This window comes from Anthonomus grandis, chromosome 22 (assembly GCF_022605725.1).
Source record: "Anthonomus grandis grandis chromosome 22, icAntGran1.3, whole genome shotgun sequence".
In the NCBI taxonomy this organism is placed as follows: Eukaryota; Metazoa; Arthropoda; class Insecta; order Coleoptera; family Curculionidae; genus Anthonomus; species Anthonomus grandis.
Genome location: NC_065567.1, coordinates 39,778,801 through 39,805,519, shown reverse-complemented (window position 1 = coordinate 39,805,519; position 26,719 = coordinate 39,778,801). Strand labels below are relative to the sequence as shown.

Genomic DNA, 26,719 nt, shown 5'->3' with positions numbered 1-26,719 from the left:
TAAAATATAGATCCAGGATGATAGCTGGAAAGATAATTAATACACAGTAGAATGAGAATGTACTCAAAAACAGAACCCTATGGTACGACATGAATCACAAACAAATTCTAAGACCTACTACTCTTAAATTATACATATTGAGGCATGTTTGTTTAGTAGGAGCAAGTTAATACTTGAGTTGTCAAATCCATAATAAACAAGGTTTTAGAGCATATTATGCTAAACAAATCTCAATCTAGACAAATCACAAAATGTTGTCTGAAAATGAAACCGGCACTCAAAACCTTAAAAAAATCTGACTGCTGTATCCGTTAGGTGTTTATGTCTCAACCCATGATTTCTAACATAGAATAAATGATTTCTCTTCAAAATAACATTCAATTTAACTCTTCCGTCAAGGTCTCAAAGTATTTACCAAAAATTGAGACTAAAGAAATTAGATGATAATTCTCGGGATCTATTTATAGAACTTTTTTTACGTATCCGTATGACCTTTGCAACTTTAAGATATTCGGGAAAAATGCCTTTGTGACAGAAAGCTTCTCGTTTTATTTAGAAGTTTGTAGTTAGATAATTTGTATTATTTTTTAAATTGTTTCAATTCTGTAAACGTTCAGTCGGACTTTCGTTATAGAGTCCGTGCAAAAAGCGTTGGCTTTCTCTGATAATGTTACACTTTTCATCAAACCAGTTGACACAAGTCCAATGCCCACCTGCGTGCGCCTTAACAGCCAGAAAAGCTAGTGTAATATCTGTTTCCAGTACCCTAAAAAACTCATTAAAGCCAGTTCTTGTGATTGGATAGTGCACAATATATTTGGTCGACTTTCCTGCTTTTCGTATTACGACCTCAATGTCGTGTGTATTCTACTTCCCTATAAAAGTTTACGAAGACATTATGTATACTCTTTATTGCTTTTGTTTCAACAAATACCGGTCCAGTTTATAGCCTCTAAGCAAATCTGTCAAGTCGTTTTTACTGCATTAAAATCGTCATTTAAAATTACCTACAAAATACCCTTTTTTGCGAGACTTAAGAAAAATCCCAAAATTACTATTTGGTGGTCTATATATTGTATATATTATCATAATAATATAAATAATAATATAAATAGGTATAATCAATCTGCAGGTATAAAGGAATTATTTATTCATTGAGTTTTAGGATTTATTTTTAAAGGGCGAAGAATTTATGTTGTACAAATACTAATATTCCAGAAATTCTTAAATGTGTTCAATACCTTATAAAATAATTGACTTTATAAATTTAACTAATAATAAACTAGAATTATGTGGAGTTAACATTATGTTTAACAAAAAGGAACTCTCTTTAGTGTCTATTTATAGACCTCCCAATGTTCAGGAATCTATTTCCGACTACGAACGAATATTCTCACAATTAAAGGAGCATTGTATTATAGGTAGGGATTTTAATGCCCATCATATAGCATGGGGTTCTGATAGCTCTAATAATTTTGGTACACTAATTAACTCCTTAGATAATTTTCAGAATTTGGTTATTAGGAATCAAGGGCAACCAACCAGAGTTGGTGGTCCTAATCAATCTAATTCTATTGATGTTACTATTATTTCATCTAATCTGATGCAATATTCAGATTGGTTCATATGGTTCAGACCATCTCCCAATTGTCTTGAATTTAAATAACTTTAACGTTAACAATACTATTAATTCTATACACCAGTTGGGTTGGAAACTTACATAATAAATAAATCTAAATCATAATCTAACTGGAATAACTATAGTCACGAAGTTGATCACAAAATGTTTTGTATAACAAATAAACCTGAATACGCTCATGAAATTATTAAACTTATTTCTAATATAATAATATAAGTTGCTAATAAGCTTTTCTCCAAAAGAAAAGCACAAAATAATAAGTATTATATTCCCTGGTGGAATGATGAATGTCTAAACCTTTCAAATAAACTGCATCCGGAAATCTTTGGTTGACAGTAATATAATGCCAGCAACTAATGATATTGCTAGTGAATTTTTAAATAAAGTAGCACCTATTTCGGTTTACCAAGATATTCCAAAAAAACAATCGGATAAAAACCACTATTTAAGCCAACCAATTTCATTTTCCGAATTTAACTTTTATCTTAAAAGACATAAAGATACAAGTCCTGGTCCCGACAATATCACATACAGGATGTTGCTAAATCTTCCTAATTCTGCCAAACAATTTTTAATTAAAGCCTTTAATAATAATAATAATAATAATAGTTGCGGCCTTGTTAACTGAGCCAAAACAGTGCGGTTCCACGCTGTTTCCATGGCTGCACGTTTTGTCCGGGTCACCAGGACAATGACGACATCCCGGCAACACAGAAACACACCACCCTAGTGCGTCAGACCATGACCTAGATATGGATGCATACAAATTAAATATTTAAAATTAAAGACAATTTTACAGTATATTTAAGAATACAAAATAATCATTTACACATTACCTATTTACAGAAAATAAAAAATAAAATAAAAATCTGTCATAATCGAGAAAAATTACATTTTTGTGGTTATACTAACATATGGTGGTTATACTAATATTTTGTTAAGACGTATTCCCTTAGTAGCCTTTTGAAGAGGTTAACACTATTACAAACTTTTATATCATTTGGTAATTTATTAAACTCACTAAAGCCTTTGCAAAGTATAGAATTTAGCAATTGGTTGGTATTACATCTATTAACTAAAATAAAATCAGTACAGTTTCTTGTGTTATAATTATTTTAATAGTGTTATTATTAATAGAGAAAGGATTAATTCCAAGTCAGCAATAGTTTTAATTAATAAGCCGGGTAAACCTGATAAATTTAGACCAATAACTTTGTCCTCATGTATTAATAAAACTCTTGAGCGAATTTTAAAAAGTCGTCTGGAGTGGTGGTGAGAGTCTAATAGCATCTTTCCATAATTTTTGCCCATAATCTTATTAAATTATTTACAAACAGAAATATTACCATAAAAACTGGTTATAATACAACAGATTATAGGACAACATCTGCAGGCCTAACTCAAGGTTCGGTCTTAAGCCCCTTACTTTTTAATCTTTATACAGCTAATTTTCACACGCTGCAAATAAGATCTAAAATATTGCAATTTGCAGACGATTTTTGTATTTATTGTACAGCATACGATATGCCAGCTCGTAAAAATAATCTTAACCATTGAAGAATTATTAGTTTTTGGTTTATTGATATTTGCTGTTATGCAAAACTGGCGGCATCAGATTCGAGCTTTAAGTCATAAATTAAGTCTAATAGACTCAAATAATAAAGCCGACAATGCTGCCGTTGTCCCTGCGTTTGGCGGGGTCCAGACACCGCCGTCGTCGTGCTCAGCCATTATTTTGTGCTTAGTTTGACTTTTGGATTCCTATGCGATTATTTTGTTATAGTTTTTAGTCTTAATATAGCTTTTGAGCTTCACTGTCATTACATGTTAATTTAATATAATTAGCCAGTCAAGTATACCTATTGGTATTTTTATTAATTATTATACAGTCCATTCTATCGATTAACCTCCCAACCATGTTATGTATATTTGTAATAAATATTTTCCAAGCAATGGTTTTAGTATTTCTAGCAAAAAATCAGCCTTAGTAATTTTCACACGACACAATCTACGAATAAAAAATCAAATAATTTTAAGTAATACTACCCTTCCATGGATAAAAGAACTAAAATACCTTGGTGTATATTTAGACCAAAAATTGACATGGAATACTCCTATAAATTATATCTTACAAAAACTGAAAAGAGCTGGAATATTTTAAAATCAGTCCTGCCCGAAAATGGGGCTCTGATCTTAAGACATCTTTAATGTTCTATCGAGCATTTACTAGATCGTTGCTGGACAACGGCTCAATTTTTTATGGTTCTGCTACTAAAACGAGACTACTAAAGGTTGATCGTATACAATATAGAGCTTTGAGATTAGTCACGGGCGCTTTAAGATCCACGTCGATTGAAGCATTACTGGTAGAGAATAATGAGCTACCATTAGAGATAAGATAAGAAACTTTCGCAAAAAAACTTTTTATTAAAAATGTGCAATATCGGAATAACCCACTAATAGCTAAAATTCATAAACTGGGTATGTCTAATTTAACCAATAAATATTGATTGAATAAAAACAGTCCTCCAGTGGCTGAAGCTTATACTGAAACAAAAAACCTCCACCATTTCATTAATGAAACAAATATACTATGGATGTACGAATTAGCTTTTGGGGTTAATTTTTTTGACCCCACAATAATATTTTCTACATTTACGAACTGTCAGAAAGCCAATCAAACTATTCTTAAGGATACTTTGAATAAATTTCAAATATAGACCAATTTTTTTCATTACACGTTTTTGACCTACAGTTTGACTGTACTAATTTACATGTATTGGTTTTAAAAACCGATACATATGTTTTAACGTGTAAGCTTCCATGCGATTTTTTCAAACGGTCATTATTATAACGAATTAAAAGAAATCAAGTTTTTATTACGCTGTTGATCTGTTAAATATGATTTAAATTATATTTTTGAAATAACTTTAAGATGAATAATTTTTTAGTTGGAAACTTTTAATTTTTAGAAGGTTTTTTTAAATAATTTGGGTGCGTTAATATTATTATTCTGTTTTTTCAATTTTGAATTATATTTATTTTAGAAAACCGCAGTGAGTTATAATTTAAGAACATTAACAAGTTGAGTTTGTGATACCACTTCGTCTTAATTGTATTATTATGAAAATGTAAATACGTAAATTATTCTTCTAGTTTTTGTACTATTTTACTCGTATTTTGTAGTAAGTTGCTTAATAGGTTAATTTAAGGTTCTACTTACGTTTAGCTTAATACTTGCGCATATAGTGTCTAGTTTTTAAATAGTTAGAAAAAGGACGGATCTATCTAATGAAGATTTTGTGTAGACTATCGGCGACTAAATGATATTACCAAGAAAGAAAGTTATCCCCTATCAAAAATTAACGACACTCTCGACGCTATATCAGGTTCACACTGATTCTTAACACTTGATCAGTTTTACAATGATTCTCAACACTCAAACTGAGGATCCACTAGCAGGTAAAGATGCACCCAGAAGATAAGGAAAAGACCGTATTTTCAACTGGAACAGGACTTTGGCAGTTTACATCAGAAAAAGGTGTCAGACTGATCCAGATACAGTAAAAGCAATTAAAAATTGGCCACGACCCACTGACAAACACCAGTTAATAAGCTTTCTGTGCCTTTGTACCTATTACAGAAAATTTGTAAGAAATTTCGCTAACCTTACAAAGCCTCTACATAAGCTCACGGAGAACAAGATGGTATTTGGTTCGTCAGCAGACTGTAAAGAAGCATTTCAAGGGCTTAAAAGAGCACAGTGGACATCTCAAATTTTAACGTATCCAATTCCTGGACAAATTTTTATTTTGGATACAGATGCAAGCCATATTGGATTAGACCACAAAAATATTAAGACGGTGACCAAGTGATAACATGAAATAAATAAGTGAACATAAAAAAGGCAAAAATCATCAAAACGCCGATGCTTTATCGAGAAGACCCTGTATTTCATGTCAACAATGGCTTAAAACGGAATCAAAACAGCATCCAGAGATATTTACTTGTAATCATATTGGCTTTCACAGTTCTGAAGAGAGGGACGCAGCTAGTTTAATCCAGGATCAATGTGATAACCTGAAGTCTCGAGAAATTTTAAAACCGAAATGGAAACCAGAATGGAAAGATATTTCTGACAAATCTCAAAAACTGAAAGCTCATTGGTCTCAATGAAATTCATTGGTTATAGAAGATGGATGGTTAAAAAAAATCTGGGAGAGCGTAGATGGAAAAAAAAAGACATATCTGACAGTCCTTCCTCGAAAACGAATTCCAGAAGCTCTTAAAGCTGTTTATGGCGGTGTGGGCGGAGGACATTTTGGAGTAAGACCTTGGCAAAAGTGAGAGAACGGTTTAACTGGCTGAATAGTTATGCAGATGTTAAACGCTGCTACCGAGCTATGTGAGCAATGTTAGTCAAGCATGGGTCCAAGAACTCAAAGCAGAGGAAAAATGATGCAGTATCTTGATTGGATCTTGATCTTGCTTGGTGCACCCTTTAAATGAATTGCCATAGACGTAGCAGACCTTCTCCTACTAGTAGCTCTGGAAATTAATATACTCTTGTTGCTATGGATTACTTTAGTAAGTAAGTTTAGTAAGTCGCCCAAGGTTTGTCCGATTTCAAATTAAAAAGCAACAACAGTAGGTAAAGTGCTGTTCCAGAACTGGATATGTCGATTTAGTGCTTTAAAGAGATACATCCAGACCAAGGACGGAACTTTAAGTAACGAATATTCCAACAAGTCTGCCAGTTGCTGGGAATCAATAAGACCGGCACAACTTACCTACACCCTGAGTCTGATGGATTGGTTGAAAGATTTATTCGCACATTGGAAACCTATTTCAGAATTGTGGTAAACTTTAATCAAATCAAATGGGATACCTCTATACAACCATTTTCAAATTAGCATATCGTTCTTCTTTCCACAACTCTAAAAAAGCCCGCAAAAGTTGTATTTGGTGATGAACTTCGTTTACCTTTGAACATTATTACTGGGAGATTCTACAAGGCTAAAATTTATATGGAGTACGTCGAGCATCTACAACGATATTTAAAAATGGTCCATGAAGAGGCATGGGATAAAATTTATCTAGTAACAAAATGAAATCATGTTATGACATAAAGGCGAATTCTACCGGATTTAATCCTGCAGACAGAGTATGGTTATATAATCTAAGGAGGATAAAGGGCAAGTCCCCAAAGCTCGAAAAGGATTGGGCAGGTCCGTTTGGTGTGGTCACCAGAATTAACGACGTGGTGTACCGGATCCAGCGACGTCCGACGACGAAGATGACAATTGTAAACGTTGTAAAAGGTTCTACTCATGTTAAGCTTAATATTTGCATCTATAGTTTCTAGTTTTTAAGTAATTCATCTTGTTTGAGGGCCCTGTTTTGGCCCCAATTTAGGTTATTTTATTATAAATCCTGTACGTTATATTTTCTAGAATTTGTATACGTGCTTGCTTTGACTATCAGTATTCTATTGAAATTATTAGTCTCTTTCTGCAAAAACAATAAAGAAAATTCTAAACATTTGAAAATTGTTTCATGGGTCTTTAAAAAGAACGCGTTTCGTGACATTTTCTTGAGCTCTACTTGTTAAGTCTGTTTTTACCTTGGAAACAATTAGACGACAGTCAACGCCAGTTAGGTTAGAATTTTTTGACGTTAAAAGTGTGTTCCTGAATTTCGTTACAATATAATTTTTAGTTTTAATAAGTAAAAAATGAAGAAACGGAATTCTGTTGTGTGTTTTTCATATAATCCAAGTTTCTTTTATAAAAAGGTAACTAAACAGATAATTCGTTAAAACGTTTTTCGAAATTTATCACTGCCTATATTTGAAAAGCTAGACCAAAGACAAATAGTTTTCTGTACCTAATCCAAATGTTTATTTAAAAACGTGCCGATTAAAATAGCTATTTTATTTTTGTTGGGGAATAATTAATACTTGTAATTTTAATTATCTTTAATTGTGTATTTTAGAAAGATATAAGGTAATAAAATGGGAAATTCCATCCAGTTTAGCTAAATTTTATCATCGTCCAAGGCGTAGGTAAATTTTCTGATCTTTACAAATTTAACAATCCTTTTAAACCCCCATAGTCGGGGCATTTTGCAAAACTAATGAAGTTTAATAATATACATAATAGGCTAGTATCCAGTGAAAGTAGGTAATACAGACACATAATATAAATACTTTTTAAGGGTTTTAAACTAATTAAAAGTCGCCTCATAATCTGAACAATATTATAAGAATAATATAATAAGATAAAGGCTCTAACTATATTAGAGAAATATAGAAAATCCATTCATTTGGAACTTTTTTGTCCAAAGTCTTAAAAATCCTATCAGTTTCAGTTACATTTTTTTATCCTAATATTTAAAAGACCTTAACATGATTTAGATTTAAGTCTTAACACAGATAGCATCCTTTAGGCCATTGGATATTCGATTCATATTTCCAACTTAGCGTAATATTAGGAATGCACATCGACGTCCTTAATCGGGAATTAAATGGATATCTATTTTTTGTACTTGGACTTACTGAATAATAATCAAGCACCAAATTTGGATATCCCTTAAACATCCTGTACTATCTGAGACTATTACATATACTATTGATCTTATCAATGCAATGATGATGGTCTGACGCTCGAATAAGGTGTTACTGGTCTTACTAATAGTTGATTAATTGTTGCGAAATTTAAAATGATATAATATTTATTATATTTAATTTTTTTTAATATAATTTTTATTTAATTTATCAGTCTTTATCACTGGATAACATTAGGCCAAACTCATAAATTGATCTAAAGCCCGCTGTTACGTATGTAGTTTAAATCCCATTTTCTTTTAAAATTTCCATAGCAAGTTCTGTACAATTGTAAATAATCAAACGACACCGATCAAAATTATCTTTAGTGAGATATGCCGATTGAATAAGCTATTTATTTTATTTAGCTATATATATATATATATATATATATATATATATACAAAATAAGCTAAATAAAATAAATAGCTTATTCAATCGGCATATATATATATATATATATATATATATATATATATATATATATATATATATATATATATATTGTAGGGTCTTTGATTTCTAATATGCGAGAGAGTTGCCATAAACGTCTGTAACATCATGTCAATTTCTGATATTTAAGATGATTTCTTATTTTCTTATTAAATTTATCGTCAAATGCTAGGAAATGTTGCAAATAACATATAGAGAGAATGAGAAGAAACAGCATGGTTTTTGAAGATAAAGTGTCGGAGGCCGAAAAGAAGTTTTCCTCATCCCTGGAAAATCTGCATAAACGGAATGAAGAGCTTAAAGTTGAATTGGGAAACTTAAAAATTAAAGAAGGTGAATTATTGGCATTACTGGAAGTTAGCGAAAGGGCAAGTCTTAAGTTCAATTCACAAATAAGCGAGCTAAATATCCTAAATAAAAATTTAATAGTAACGATAAAAACATTAGAAAATGAGTCTTCAACCTATAAGACTGAAATAAACTTGCTACAAAAAGACGTAAACGACTTAACTAATTTAAATAAGAAGATGTTAGACTCCGTAAAAGTGTTGGAGGTTGAAAAAGATACCTGTTATTCCGACATTTGTGCATTGAAGGAACAGTTACAAATATCCAAATCTGTTGTTATTAATTCTTCAACACAGCTACCAACTAGGCCAAATGCACCTGACGATAGTCGACCTCGGCTTCTCTTTGTTGGTGGAAATTGTAGCAAAGTGTTCCTAAAACATTTACGTTTAAAGTTTGAAGCTTACTACAAGGTCCAGTGTTTCCTGAAGCCGGGCAGTTCAAGCAGTGAGGTGATTAGGACAGCATCAAATTTAGTTAAGGACTTTACGAAAGAAGATTTTTTAATAGTAATGTTAAATGGAATTTGTGCTTCATCTGATGTTTTAAAAAATTTAATTCAAAATCATGTTGATACAAACACTTTAGTGATGACAAGCCCTTATACTTATTTAAACCATAATGTTATCTATAATGGTAATAAGGCCCTTTATCGTGCTTTTCATGAGAATAATATTAATCTGTGTGGGATTTTGGAGTCTAATGACGCCAGTAACTTTGGTTCAGACTTGGCATTATTATTACATGCACATATTTTCAAATATTTTAAAATTAATATTTCATCGAATAAATTGTCTTTGAATCATCAAATTAATGAGTCTGAACTAGTTACTGATCGTGAATTGGATTCTTCTTTTTTATAGACATGTCTACGAATGTTGAATCTCATTCATGTTCATATTCTACTAGTAAAATTGAAATTAGCTCTTCGAAAAACTTAAGTATCTTTATTCTTAATATACAATCCCTAAGAAAGAAGATGGATGAGCTTCATCTTTTGCTGGACACATGTAATTTTCCTGATATTGTACTTCTGATTGAGCACTGGTTGAGGCCTAGTGAATGTTTTTTAATATCTGATTATCTTCCTATATCAAATTTTTGTCGTCAACAATCTATACATGGAGGAAATATGATCTTGGCTAGGCAAACAATTGAAACGATTTTTTGTAATATTGATAAGTATGATAATCTTCTGTTAGAGAATGTTTTTGAATTCTCTCTTTCTTTTTGTAAGCGTTTTAATTTATATATTCTTTGTGTTTATAGGCCACCTACAGGAGATATTGCTATGTTTCTGGAAAAACTTGATTCTATTTTATCCCAGTTGTCTCTACACTCTAAGGTTATATTGGCTGGTGACTTTAATATCAACTACACTGATGAAACCTTGCCACGTACTTCTCTTTTAAGTATTTTAAATTCTTACGACTTGAAAATGCACGTTCTTTCTCCCACACGAATAACTTCTTCATCTGCAACTACAATTGACTATTACTGTACAAATTTTGATGACTAGTATTTCCGACCATGAAGCTATTCTTGCTAAAATGACATATAATACTGTATCATCTTCATCTCATTATATGGGAAGAATTTTCAGCAGGAGAAATTTCAATGCTTTTTCTGCTGCTACAGCTTCGGTAAATTGGAATGCACTTGAAACGGCTTCTAGCCCACTTACTTTATTTTTTCAAGTTCTGTGTGATAAGATCAATCAGTGCTTTCCTAAAATGAGGCTTAAAACTAAGAAACGAAAACCATGGGTTACAAGAGGCCTTAGAATTTCTGCTAAAAACCTCCGTTTTTTGACTAAATTGTGCAAATATACCACAAATGAAAATATCCTTGTATATCATCAGAAATACCGTAGTCTGTACAGAAAGACAATTAAAGCAGCAAAATCTAATTATTATAGGGATCGCTTAAATATGTCATCAAATAGGCAAAGAGAGTGTTGGTCGATTATTAATGATTTTAGACATTGCCATAGAAAAGTATCGGAACCGGAGTTAAGACCTGACATTTTAAACGACTATTATTGTGATATACCTAATATCTTGCTCAAGGGCATTCGTAGTAACATTGATCCCTTACACTATCTTCAACAAGTGTCGGTTGAGCATTCATTTTTCTTTCATCCTGTCGAACTTACCGAAGTAAAAAATGAAATCAAACGCCTAAAAAACCATAAATCATCTGGAGCTGATGGGATATCTTCGAGGTTGTTACTCTTTTTGCCTGATTCAGCCTTAAATGCTTTAGTTTCTGCCATAAACAATTCTTTACATAATGGCATTTTTCCTTCATGTTTAAAAGAGGCAGTGGTTATCCCTCTTCATAAGGGTGGAGATTTGGATCAGCCTTGTAATTTCCGTCCCATTTCTATTTTGTCTACCCTCTCTAAGATAGTTGAAAAACTTGCAAAAAGCAGAATTTTGTCCTTTTTACATCATAATGGCATTTTGTCTGCAAATCAGTTTGGATTTCAAGCCGGTAAAGGGACTCATGATGCTGTTTTTAGCTTTTTGGAGAGCGTCTATGTGTCCTTGAATTCTGGAGAGTCATCAGCGGCAGTGTTTTGTGATCTATCCAAAGCATTTGACTGTGTGGATCATGGAATACTGTTATCTAAGCTCGATAAATATGGTTTTAGAGGCGTAGCGTTGCGATGGCTTGAGTCCTATCTATCAAATCGTACTCAGAAGGTTTCAGTGTCTGGGCGTTTGTCTGCTTCTAGATCCCTAAAATGCGGCGTTCCCCAGGGTTCAGTGTTGGGACCACTGTTATTTTTACTGTATGTGGATGACTTGAGTTCATTGAAACTGCAGGGCAAGGTGGTTCAGTTTGCTGATGATACCACCATACTATGGAGCCATAAAAATTCTGACTATATTAAGACTTGTATGCTTGAAGACCTTCAGATTTTATCAGGGTGGTGTGCTTCCAACAGGCTCGTGTTTAATGTAAGAAAAACGTCTATTATGGGGTTTAAGTGCGATGTTTGACGAAAATTCCCTCTTGCAGAATAAAGAGTGCTGCAAGTTCCCAGGAGTTACCATTGATGGTCGCCTTCGGTTTGAAGATCATATTTTACATTTAGCTGGGAAATTATCTTCTGGATGTTTCGCAGTAAGAATGGCAAAACAAGAGCTGGGAGGGGTGGTTGCACGTTCAGTGTACTTTTCACTTATTGAATCTCATATTCGGTATGGCTTGCCTTTTTGGGGTTTAACCAATAAGGGGCTACTTAACATTATCTTTGTTATTCAAAAAAAAGCAGTTAGATGCCTGTGTTCTGCTAAGTTAAGAGATTCTTGCAAACCCCTCTTCATTTCTGAAAAAATCCTAACTCTTTTTTCACTCTTTATCTTAGAAACAGCTGCTCTTATTCACAAAATTCCCAAACTACCCTCTGACACTGGCCATTTGACTCGTCGTGTAAATGATGTTCCCCTACCTATTCCTACGTCTTCCCTTACCAAAAACTCATTAATTTACATAAGTAAAAAAATTTACAATCATGTTCCTCTGTGTGTTAGACATATATCGGATGTTAAGAAATTTAAAAGAGAATTAAAGTCGCTTTTATTGGCTAAGGCATATTATAACCTGGATGACTTTTTTAATGATAGGTTTTAACCTTGGACATGTTGGAAAGTTTTCTTTTTTTCCTTTTTTCTTCTCTAGTTTTGTCAACAAGTTTACCTTTATTTAGTAATTGATTGTTTTATTTAGTTATCTTTAATTTAAGTATGTTCAAAAAGCTGTCTTCTTGTGTTTAATTTTGTTCATTGTTTTGTCAATTTTTGAAATTGTATTTGTGTTTTGTTTTTTTAGCTTGTAGGATGCTTGTACACAAGATTATTCTTACGTAATATAGCACATTTTCTTTCTTTCTTTCTTCTTTTTAACTGGAAAAAGTTGTCTCAGCTAGATCGATGAACCATTTTTTTATTAAAATCTCAATATGTGCTGTAACAAAATGATATGATATATTTGGTTTAAGATAAAAGATTTTAATATTATAAGAGATTTTCCGATTTAATGACACAATGGATATGCTGTCAAGCCTACAATGGATCTATAGGTGGATGAAAATAAACCCAAAATATAAACTACCTGTGATCTCGATGAGATTTTAAGTTTATAGTTACTCCCTATACGATATTAGACGATATATGATATAGACGACTAAAGCAGTGCACTGCATTAGTCGTCTAGTAACGCTGCTATGTGGTACATAACGCTGGAATCGGAAGGCATCAGTCGTTTGAACTGGTCTGCACTGGTCACACATTTCCAGAATGTGAATCCCATAGAACATGCTTATGACATGTTTTCCAGGATAGTGAAAGCATGCAGATACCCACCTAGGATTATACAAGAGTTTGTATAATCCTAGAGAGCTTGTTCATGCCGGTCGGGAAGAATGGCACAATATTCCTCAACAGCATATCTCCCATCTCATAGACAGTATGGCCAGGCGTCTCCAAGCTTGCATAAACGCTAGAGCTGGAAATACACATTATTAAAAAGTTGTTTAATACGTTTATTAAGAAAAAGTATCAAATTGTTTATTTTAATTTGTATTAAAAAAAAACACCTTATATTAAAAAAAATCTGCAGAATATTAAAGTTTTTTTACCAGCATTTTAGTTGTTTTCTTAATTAAAACTAATCAGTTAATAAGTTTCCAGTCTATTTTTGCCAATAAAAATCTTTCGGACACTTAGGGTCATGCAAAACTATTGAATCTATGTATATAATAGGCAAAATTAAAACAACGAAATTATTACAGACCATTTAACAGTTTTTACAAACACCCAGTGTCACGGGGAAGTCATGCAGGCATTGTCAATATAATACGCGCATCAAAATGGTCTTGGGGACAATAAAAAAGCCGTTTTATTTTTAGAGGAAAAAAATTATTTCCAAGATAAATTATGTTTATTATTTGTTGGACATCCTTTGAATAAACCTTATCACATTTATTATATTAAGTTATATTTATTGATATTAAATAAATAGTTTATTATAACTTCTGGGAGGCGTATTTCGTAAACTAAAAATTTATTCAGTACAATTTTTTACTTTTTGCGATAGAGAGTGAATATCCGGGACGTCGCTGAAGCTGTTAATTCTACTACGAGCACTATCGGGATGGTTATGGCAGAGACTGGCGATGTGAAATAAAGATGTACTGGTCCAACAAGAGCCATAGAGCTTATACATGGCAAGTTTGTTCGCATTACCAAACCTCAATATTACTGCAAACCAGATTCATCAGCCAAATGAGCTTCAAAATGTTTATGGAGTTAGTGTCACTGCTCAAACAATAACAAATTGGTAACATGCAAATAGTCTTTGCGTTAGGCATCCCGTTAGAGCTATCCTATATTCTTGTACTAATCTAGTACTATCTATCTATATAATAGAGAAATAGTATTCCAGGCAAGGGAAAACGACTTTAACAAGTTAATTAAGAACATGCCAAACAGTTGTCGAGCTGTTATTAACAGCTGAATTGATTATTCTATCATTTAATTAAAGGACTTTTTTTATTAACTTTTCTTTACATTTTATTATTTCGGATTTTCGATATTTTAGTTCTTTAATTTGTCACACGTTATTAATCGGCAGTGTTTCCAAAATGAATGCAGATGAGTTTCATTTCAATATTTTCCATATAAATTTCTAAATTTTTATTTCATTGTTTTATAATACCTTTGTCCTAAACTATTTTTATGTGTGTAGAATAATAAAATAACTGATAAAATTTAGGTAAATATATATATTTATTATCAATATACAGTAATATATTTTTTAATTATTACCTACATTATATCTTTTTAGGAGACGATATCTTTTTAATAAATTCTTGTCGAAAGAAATTAATATTCATGCTTTGAAAGTGGTGTTTTATTGTCACACGCATCCTGTTTTTAGTACGTTTACACGAACACTTTTTTAGTACGTTTTTTTTATTTAAAATTTCAAATCATTAAGAAAACCAATAGCAGTACTTTGTGTATGAGAGACGAAAGAAACCTGCCTAGTTTATTTGGATAAAATTATATTTTAAGGAAAACATTTGGGAAACTATTAAAGAACATCCAAGAAGTATTGTTAAGTTTCAAGACGCCAATTTCAACCTAAATTCTATAAATTAAGTTTAACTTTCTATTCTCTTTGTGTAACTTAATAGTGTCTAGCTTTTAGTACTCTTCTCTTTTGTGCAGCCCATTTTAGGCCGTAGCTTAAATTATTTTAGTGTAATTCCTAGTAGTTTAAAGATTCTGGATTTTGTATATTTACTTGCTTTGACTGCCAACATTTACTTAAGTTTATTGGTTCCCATTAGCGAAACTAAAGTAAAATTTTCCAAGTGCTTCGACATATTCTGTGATCTAGTTCCGGAACATTAAGAAGTGTTTCCTTTTGACGAGTGTCGGTACATAAAAAGAAGTGGGTTCCTGTCATAAGTGCGAGTTTTATTATTCGTGTATATATTTTTTTTAAATTTTGATGTACTTGCTCATTTTGATTACAAATCTAAACCGTATGGAAAATAATCAGAATAAGCTACAAGAACAGAAGCGTATATAGGTAAATAAAGGGTAAAATATATTAACACAAATCATGACTTAATATGCATAAGTATAGGAGTTTAAGAATTTATTGGTTTGAAAAGAATGAATGTATAACTGTGTTCATAAATCCAGCAGACGATAGTTCATATGAAGTTATACGCAGTTTAGTTAAAATACAGGAAACATTATGGGAAAAGGATCTTTTAGAGCGTTCTTTTTCTATGATGAAGTACTGTAAAGAATTATATTTCCAAAGATTTCAGCCATGTGTGTTTACTCTAAAATTAATTTTCTAATGTAAGTATTATGGTGATTTTATAACTTACAAATAAAATTTAATTTTCTTTTGTTGAACATGTTAAGCCACCCTAGAGTTTTTAATTTTCGTGAAATTATTGATTTTTCTTCGGGATTCAAAAATAAGCCTTTAGCAAGATTTTGCACTTTCTGACTGCTTTTTTCTTTGCTTTAGTTTGATCAAGATCGGCCGTAAACGGCATTACTATGGTTAGACTAGTAGAGGATGAAAGAATCACGTAATTCCTTTTTAATATCTTTTCTTAAATAGCGCTTTTGGAAATAAATCTTTTTTAGGGCACCATCTTTTTTTTTCCACCTAGTAAATGCTTACAAATAAGAAGCTGAGTCAACAATTAAGCCTAATGATTTGGGTAAATTTGGAAGTCCAAGCGTTACGGCTTGACGATTTTTGTGAGGTACAAGTTTATGCAACGTACTTCTCAAAACTGTAGCAGATATCACCAAAAATTCCTCTGCATAAGGTCGCCTAAAAATAAATCAAACGAAGAGATAGCAGAATTAGACAAATTAATGTAATGTAAAAATATATACAAGTATTTTGTAATTTATGAGGTTAAAAGCCTTGGTAAAATCTAGTAAGATCAGTATCCTTAGCTTACATGCGTCCCAGCCACGGAAGATGTTATCAGTAACATGGAGTGGAAAATTTTAAAAGTGGTTGCACATTAGCTTGTTTCCAAGTTTAGGGAAAATACGACTGCCTTAAACATTTGTTTATTATAAGAGTTAAAAATGGTAATATAAAAATATAAAACAATCTAATAATTACAATATTAATTTCATCCCAACCAAATGCGTGAAAAACTTTTTATATTATTAATAATTTGAAATATTTTTGTACGTTTTTCTTCTATAAAGGAACACTTTTGCGAAACATTTTTGAAAGATTTGTATTGTAATGTGTTTATGTTGTACGCTTTTACTAGGTGTTTTAGAGTTATTGGCAATTGAGATAAAAAATATTATATGAACCATATATATTCAAATTAAGTTTTCTTAATTTCGACCGTTTTCTTAATCCTTGAGTTTTTAAACTAAGTATTTAAGTAAGCTTTCTTTTTACTACATGTTGCAAAAATTGTATACTTTCTTAGATACTTATAATATCTCTAATGTGCGTTAATTTATTTATTTTGCCTACTTTCCAATTTTTTAAAGCCTCATATTTTTTTACTTGAATATGCTTAGAGGTGCATAAAACAACTAAAGACATACTGTAATTTAAAAAATCTACCTTATGATCAATGCCAGGAATATCACAAATAATATGATGCCAATTCCACAAGTCTATTTCGACTAAAACTTTAACATCTAAATTATTAAGTGTGCGAAATAAAATTCTATAGGTATTGGTTGTGTTTATTGTACTTTTAATTTTAAGAAAACAGGAAAATGATATGATAACTATATATGTAACAGCTTCAAATTCTTTATCAATGTTTAAAAGAATTAAATCAATAAGTGTATTGCGAGTAATTCTTATAGGCTAATCCAAATGTTTGCATCAGCAATTCAAGATGATTGTTGAGCTATGAATAATGTTTAAATAGTTAACATTCAAGTCACCAAAAGAAATAATAACGGGTGTTTCAATAAAACGATTAAAAATTTGATTTGCGCGCCATTTTTTTGACTCTTGTACTGTTGTAATAATGTCATATAAATATGACGTTACAGATTAGGTTGAAAAACGGAGTAAACATGGAGCATTACACGGTAGAACAACGCATTATTAAAATCTGATTATCAAAAATTATCATCAAAATGGTGAAAGCTTAATTGAATGATGAAATGATGGCCCATCTACTGTGAAAAAAATAATCAAAAGATTAAAAGTACTGGTTCAGTGAGTGATCTCAAACACACGATACAAGCTTGTAGAGACCATTCAGAAAAATACATCAAGGCAGTTCGCGAGAGTATGACAGGGACGTCATAGTGTCATCAGGCACAGCGAATTTTTACAGCTGTATGTCTACAAAATCACACTGACTCACCAACTTCTGCCTACAGACTAAAGCGAAGAGAATTCACCAATTGGATCCTTGAACAACCTGCTGATTTTGCCAACAAAATAATTTTCAGTGATGAGGCCCATTTTCACCTCGATTGTTTCGTTAATAGTTAAAACTATCACATTTGAGTCCTAGAAAATCAACTAATGATTCATCAGAAGGAAATGCATCCACAATGTGTTACTGTATGGTGTGCATTATGGTCTGGAAAAATAATTTGATGGTGAATGGCAAATGTTATCGAGCTATGATAACACAATTTCTTGTGCCTCATTTAAAAGCTTGGATATTGATGACATGTGGTAAAACCACAAGAATGGTACTCTTGGTCGTGTTATTTCCCGATTTGCTGACTTGAATTGGCCTCCACGCTCTTGCCATTTAACGCCTTAACACTTTTGGCTGTGGGGTTATTTGAAGTCACAGGTTTATGCCGACCATCCAAGCATTGAAAACCGAAATTAAACGCTGTATCAATAAAATATCACCACATGTATACAATAACGTTATTGAAAATTTCGTCAAAAGGGTACGCATATACCAGCAAAGCCCCTGTATATATATATATATATACAGGGTGTCAAAGTCTTATTTAATGTATCGTTTTTTTCTCATTCAAAAGTCCTGAACCAATTCACATACTGAAATGAAAACATGAAATTTAAAACATACGAGTCTCTTAAAAAGAAAAAATTAAATTTTGTATAGTCTTCGTGTTTTCGGTAGAGGGCACTCGTTGCGTTAGTTTTTACTTTTTTAGAACCCCTAACTTTTTTTCAGCCCCGTATATCGGTTTAAAAAGCATCAAAATAAATTCCTTTTTTAATTTTACATAAAAAATGAATAACTTATTAAAGTCGCTAGGAGGAACCATTTTCGAAATAATCGCACTTTTAGGTTTTCATAATATGTGAAAAATATATAATACATAAAAATACATACGTAGAAATAAAATTAAATAAACAGTTTAACTTAATTAACTGTGTTGAACTCATTTTAAGCTTTGGACAGAATATCTGATGGAACACTGACCAAATATATTTGCCATTCAAATATGTAAGTGATATCAGATTGTATTTTTACAGGATTTTTAACTCTTGGTTCTGCAATTAAAGAACTGTCAGTGTTATCTGTCTAAAACATAAATTTCAATTTAAGAACTGACGATTATTAATTAAAGATATAGTCCAAAAATAATGATGAAATAGATTAAATAAAAAATATTTCATTAGAGCAGTAGTATTTAAGCAAAAAAGGGTTTATGGTATTTGACGATACTTTAAATAATAAGAAACCAACAACATAATATTAATCTCCGTTTTTTTTTTGGTCTACGCTAAACTGTATATTTCGACGTAAGGAATTACTTTTTTCTGTTTTCAATATTGTAATGATATTTTAAATACCAAGAAACCAGCTAATACTCCGTCATTCCGGGATAACACAAGAGGTATACTGCAAGAAAGCTCGAAGGTTAACGGAAATGTTCCAGAACAGCGTTTTGCCGAGTATATAAGGAGCCACATCGCCGATAGTACTCAGTTGTCAGTTCAGTGAAGTAAAGTTCGAAGTATTGGCGCGAGATAATTGTAAATAAATACGTAAAGATGTTGCAATATTTTTCGCAAATACATTTCGCAATATTTTGAAGCCTTTGAGTTTGTCACTTGACTATCCCATAAACATTTTTAATTTTTAATATAACAACTCATTCCTTTTAAGTACTCATTCCTTTTGTCGCATAATGTTAAATAAATATGTGGCTGTTCAGTCTTTTACATGTCTTTGACCTGCGCTAAATTAACCACAAACATTAACAATATAGAAACTCAAATTTTGCATACGCTTATTATACTTTTTACAACAGATATCATTTATTGAAAAATAATGAAAATATTAAAAATAATTTTTAGTTTAATATACGAAACTCGCTGTTCTCGATATCATATTTTTTTTTACTTCTTCTATTTTTTTCATTATTTCTATCACATTAACTTTTACAAACGCGAAAATAACAATATATCTTTTATTGTAAATACATGTTTTCTTATATTATAGTCTACTGATCTATTCTCTTTTCCAGATTTTACCACGACATAACTATAAAGGAGTGTTAACATGAAGTTCCTCTTATTGGGAATTTTGGGAATAGTCTTTTACACTATTGACATAAAGGCAGTTGATCTTTCAGGTAACTATAATTTATTTTAAATTTATGTCTTAATATAAATAAATAAAGTTTGTTGAATCGACAAAACATCATAAAATAAATAAAAATTATCAAAGAGCCATTTAAATAAAATGTACACAAACTATATTTATTAACATACAAATAATGAATGTTATTTGCATTAAATCTTATACACATGTAAATGAAACATATTTTTAATGAATGTCTTATAATTGGTGGAAAAACGCATTAGCAGTAGCTAGCATGTAATAAACAAAAGCACTATACGCGCGGTAGAAAATAGGTAATTTATCGATGTAATTTTAAAAAATTAACCAGTAACCAAAAAACAGTTGATCTTGGTCTACTGGATTAAAGGTAGCAGGACGGTCGTGATGCGAGCTTGTTGTTTCGGTTAGCCACGCTGGAGGAAATGGGTTCCTTAGTTTCTTGCATAATTCTTCATAAACGGCTTCGTAAGAGACTTCGTTATATGCCAATTCTTAGAAAATATGAATTACATAGTAATAATTATTTAATAACCAGAAAAGCTACTTATAGTTTTTTCGGTCTCTTATCCATATAATCTTTTTGGTTGATATTATATAGTTAGTTAAGGGAAAAGTAGTAGAAGCAGAAGTTTTTGGTATTTCGGGATTATTCATCAACTCCGGCTGCTGTATCTGAATCTGAGTTTTTGAATAAAACCGATTTATGATTAAGACGCTACTACAACTTGGGGTAGATCACACATCTCCTTACTTCAGACACAAACTAAAAAATGGTGTTGAAGGTCATACAATTTCAGATTGCAAGAAAAAAATATTAAAAATTAAAGGGGAAACACTAATTTTACTTCCTACATCTTCTTTAAAATTTTCAAATTACTAATGCTTCATCTACGAAGTACCTAGTTTCCGAGGAAACTGTAATACTGAAATACTGTAATCAGTAAGCAGTGGGATACTTAGTTTTCGTACACATCAACATGAAAGTTATGTAATAATAAAAAATATTATTATAATAACCGATAGTTTATTACAACAATAGTTCTGTTTACTTTTTAACTCTACCCAATTGCATTTTAACAAATTATGGATAATTTAGATTTAACGGCGATTTTGTATTCTTACAATTGTAGATATAGATTTAGGTAACTGAGTACTATTTGAATAAGAGGGAAATGCCATTAAAAATACAGATTCTCTGAAAAAACAATGCGTCTTCAAATATCAAACTGATAATAAACATTTTTATTGTAGTTTATTTAATATATGCAACAAACCTACTAAAAATCGACAGAAACCGATACAAAAGATAAGTCAGCGACTGTAACAAGGCACTGTCAGTCTCTTGTCAACTTATTACTTACAAGTACGCTACCGATATATGACTGGTAGGTCCGAATTCGAGATATAACTTAAAGTAACTTGCTGGGTCGTTGAACAACCTAGCGATCCCGTTTTCAATGAAATTCTCGGTTGCATGCGAATAATCTAAAGCTAGCACAAAAATCAACCTTCTGCTACCAAATTGAGATTAAAGGTAACATTAAAACAAAAAAAGCAAATAATATTTCGATGTTCTTAATAGCAATATTTAAAAAAGACGTTTAGATAAAAATGTGGCAGCAACATTAGAATTAAGAACCCTGCGACTCGCTTGTCTTATCAGAATTAAAATTTTTTGTACCACCGTTGCTTAGACAGATCTGATACTAAACTACTTGGCTACTTTTTATTTTTTACCTGCATCCGAGAGCCTTTCGACATTTACCGGGACACCCTGTATATTGAGTTCCAAACATGAAACTGAAAAGTATGGCTGTTAAATTAGTTCCTACAAATTAAATATATTTAATTTGTTGTTTAATTTTTCTAAATCTGTTACTTTCATATTTTATTTCTCTTTCTTCATTTTCTTTTTCAATATTTTTTAATTTACCAAATCTTTAATAACCTCTCGTAATATATTATTCATTATATATTTATTTGTATTATTTTTATTAATTAGCTTAGTATTGTAATATATACCTAATCTAAACAGGGTCTAATCTGATTTAACATAATTTTGACCTCTGAAATGATGCAGCCTTATATTTCCTTAAACTCTATTTATATATATTTTTATAAATTTAGTTAGTGACAAGGTATATTGTGCTCGCAACCTCTGACTTAAAAAAATGCACTTTATGGGAACAAAATTTAATAACTGTGGCTTTATCGCTAATGGAATATTAAAATTTAGCAAGAATATTGACATGTATCCCTTAACATTGATATTTTGGCTTTTTTTTTCATTTTAAAAGTTTAAGCTGCAGAGAAAAGCTGAGTTAGGCCGTCGTCCCACCAAAGATACGCGACGGCGACGCGAAGGCGATACGATTTCGCCTGGACACATTCAGACGACATGCAGTGGCCCCACCAAAGATACGCGTTTCGTGTTTCCTACGTTTAGTTGTTCAGTTTAGTTCAAAATGTCATCGAGTGAAGACGAGGATGTGGTTGCAATGTATTGGTATTTGCGGAATAGAAAAAAAAAATAAAAAGGCAAAAAAAAGAAAATGGTGGATGCATCCTTTTACTGAGAAAAAAAAATGTTTGTTGCTGCTAAGGAGCTGCACAGACATCCATTAAAATCCAGTTCAGCATTTTGTTGTGCTATAATAAACAAAAAAACAAAATTTCGATAAATGAAAAAAAAAACGCCAACACACACAGCTTGAATGTTGCTTCGCAACTGACACGTCCAGTCTCCCGGCAACACGAAGGCGACACGCATTTGGATGTGGATTTTGGATCTTCGGCGCAGCGTTGGTGGGGACAAAATGATATTAAAACATGGGTTCGACACGAAAGATACTCGCTGGCGAGATCGCGGAGATGTGGCGTCGCTATCGTGTATCTTTGGTGGGACGACGGCCTTACTCACAGATAGTACATCTCTGGGTCACTAGATCTCAAAAATTAAGTCAATATGCGAATTTAGATTTTTCAGAGTAAAAGACTTAAAAGTGGTATATACCTATATAAGTTTTGGGTACCGTTCGGGTATACGGGAAGTATCTTTTTCCGAATGCTTGAAAGTGTATAATTATAGTACTATTTTCAGCTCCCCTGGAGACTTTTGGAAATTGTACGCTGTTAAGAATAACCTAAATAGAAAAAAACCTATTTTTTTTTTTACAAATATTCTTCAAAAACTTAGACGTTTACGGAGAACGGAAAATAGAATTTTTTTGAAAATTTGGAATCATGGGTTTTAGCTAGTGATCTAACGACTAACAATATTTTTAGCAATGCCGCGTTGCCGCTTTTATCAAAAAGTAGTAGCAACTTTGTTATTTTAAATGAAATACCCTGCATATTATTTTATTTTCTGATCCGCTATCGCTTTGTGACTGTTTTTTGTATAAGATATCCTATACCTAATTTTAGTGGTTTTCGAGAAATTAATTATTTCCTCTATTTTTTGACCAAAACAGCTCCAATTTTTTTTCTCAAATTTTTATTACTACGGCACTGGAACGCGCAGAAAATTTAAATTATAAGCCTAATTTAAGGAAGTATTGCACATTAGTCTTCATTATAAAAATTTGTTCCACATTATACAGGGTTGGTCAAAATTAGTGATTTTACCGCTAGATTTTTGTGAATTGTGAAAAATGCATTTTTTTAAATAGAACATCCTATATATTATAACATATTCTAAAAGAAAATTGAAATCCCTTTCTAACGAGGTATCATGTTCCAAAAATCTGAATATTTTGACATATTTGCCTTACACGGCCATGAGAGGTGCAACAACCAAACAATGTTATGCTATTGACGTTTGACAGTTACATTTAGTTCATCAATAATAGTAATATACGTGGATGTTTCTTTAAAAAATTGTTACCTAAAAATTATTTGAAATGGAAAGAAATAGTTGTTCGAATAAAGTTTTGATGAATCTATTTATTATTCATGGACAATGTGACAAAATTGTAGCAAGAACATGCTGAAAGTTTAATGAAATGTACCCTAATTTACAAAAAAATTATAAAAGAAAATTTGTGCGAATACAAAATAACTTTATACAATTTGTTTTATAACTTAAGAATGATTTAATTAGTTATCCTAAGATTATAAGTAATTTACAATAAATTTTCAAAATGATTGCCATTGACTTCTAAGCACTTCAAAATCCTGCGTTGTACAGCATGTGCTGTCACTGCTTGTATTTCAGAAGGATCTTGTTGACCTATGCAATTGATAAGTCGTTGACGAGTTCATGTTTACTGTTTACCGGGATCTTGTATACCATTTGCTTCAAATTACCCCAAAAGTAAAAATCAAGTGGTGTAAGATCAGGTGATCTCGCAGGCCAATCCGATGGTCCCAAACGTCTAGTCCTAACACCTCAGCAATCAGCGGGTGCCCCATCCAATTGAAACCAGCAAGTGCGACAATCTTCAAGCGTTAAATTTTCCAGAAAATCTTCTACTACTGTGCGCAAAATCTGAAGGTATTTATCAAAATCTAAGGAAGTACATTTTTCTTGAAATCCAATTTCCTTAACCGCATGTGTATTTTGATTAGCCCAAAAATCTTGATATTTTCTATTAAAAATACCTTCTCTAAAAAACTTTGCTTCATCTGTCTATATTATTTTTTTTAAAAAGTTTGGATCCTCTTGAGTGCGTGTCAGAAGTGTCTCACAATATAAAACGCGACGTTGGTAATCATCCAGTTTCAGCTAATGTACTTTTGAAAATTTAAAGGGTTGCATATTATTGTCATCCAGAATTTTTTGCACAGAATAATAAGTTTGGCCTAAATCATCTGCTACACTTTGGATGGAAGCTTGTGGATATGCGTGAAAGTAGGCTAAAACATTCACGATGTTGTCCTCATCAGGCGTTACAGGCTTGGGTAAACTTGTATCATTTTAAAGTTGTCAACCAAATTGTATAAATTTTTTTTCTATTCGCATAAATTTTCTCTTATCCATTTTTTGTAAATTCGGGTACAATTCGTTGTACAATCATTGCTACAATTTTGTCACATTGCCCATGAATAATAAATAGATTCATCAAAACTTCACTTGAATAACTATTTCTTTCCATTTTAATAAATTTTAAGGTAACTATTTAAAAAAAAACACCCAAGCGTATTTACTATTAATCACCTAAATGTAACTGTCAAACATCAATAGGATAGCATTGTTGCGTCATCACCTTTCATAGCCACTTAAAGCAAATATGTCAAAATATTCCAATTTTTACAGAAAATTGCTTTTATTTTAGAAACCGAACTACTTAGATATAAGAACATGATATCTCGTTAGAAATAGATTACAATTTCCTTTTAGAATATGTTATAATATATAGGGTTTTCCATTTAAAAAAAAAAATTACAATTATTGTATCTAGCTGTAAAATCACTAATTTTGAGCAACCCTGTATAACGTAGAACAAATTTTTTAAGTGAAAACTAATGTACAATAACCCGTATATTACGTTTATAATTTCAATTTTCTACGCGTTTCAGTGCCGCAGTAATAAACATTTATTTGGAGCTATGTTTTGGTCAAAAAAAAAGAAAATAATTCATTTCGCGAAAACCACTAAAGATAGGTATAGAAACAACTTAAAGAAAAACAATCATAAAGTGATAGCCGATCGGAAAAAAAATATACAGGGTATAATACCATTTAAAATAACCAAGTTCCTAGTATTTTTTGGTATAGGCGGCAACGCTGTATCGCTAAAAATATTTTTAATTGTTAGATCACCAACCAAAATCCAGGATGCCAAATTTAAAAAAAAATTAAATTTTTCTTTATCCGAAAACGTCTAAGGTACCATCAATCATCAATTACCCTGTATATTGACCGGTTATTATTTAAAGTTATTAAAGGCAATTCAACAAAATATCCATTTTTTTTTTTCAAATTATCGCTTGGCTAGTAATATCGTTGATCACGGTTTAAAACATTATAGTTTTTTGAAGCGTAATACCTATAACTCATTTTTCTTTTCTATTCCACTAGTCTTGGGTCTTCCGCTAACTACATCTACATCCAGGGTGGTCAACTAAAAATGCGGGGTACTGTTTTCAAAACGTTCATATCGCAGGGAGACCGCGCATTGGGAGTGGAGGCGTAGGGTTGGGTAATTCTTAAAAATTGGGTAGGTTGGCGAAAAGGGACTCCTTAGGCCTACTTGCCGAGCTCTAGCTGCCCCAGCCTTACTACTACTACTAATACTACCGCAAGCCTCTGATGAGTACGTTCCGAGATACAGTACGTTGCATTCTTAGTTGGCCACCCTTTACTCTGGATAATTTATTCTTTTTGTAAAAAAAAATTTTTGCTCTGACGAGACCTTAACAAACCCAGTCTCCATAACCAAAAGTTGCAAAAACAATTGTTTGCGTTGCATCAATGAAGAGTCTGCTGGACAAGTGGACCCTCTGGAGATGGACGGAAACACCTGGCTTGAGATAGGCTAAGCCATACATAGATGGGTCGTCTGCCTGTCTCACAGCTACTGCGCTTAAAAAGACGCGAAATTCGGTTAGTGATAAATTTTTC

General features: G+C 31.7%; 1 protein-coding gene across 2 annotated transcripts in view; it reads left to right on the top strand.

The window, feature by feature from the left end:
* The window catches only part of LOC126748840 (fibroblast growth factor receptor homolog 1-like), a 121,785-nt gene that overhangs the window by 31,608 nt on the left and 63,458 nt on the right, over nucleotides 1-26,719 (top strand). For both annotated transcript variants that reach the window (XM_050458335.1, XM_050458336.1), the window contains exon 2: nucleotides 20,057-20,164. In XM_050458335.1, the coding sequence (XP_050314292.1) occupies nucleotides 20,092-20,164 (73 nt within the window). In that variant the 5' untranslated portion in view covers nucleotides 20,057-20,091. The remainder of the gene's footprint in view (nucleotides 1-20,056; nucleotides 20,165-26,719) is intronic.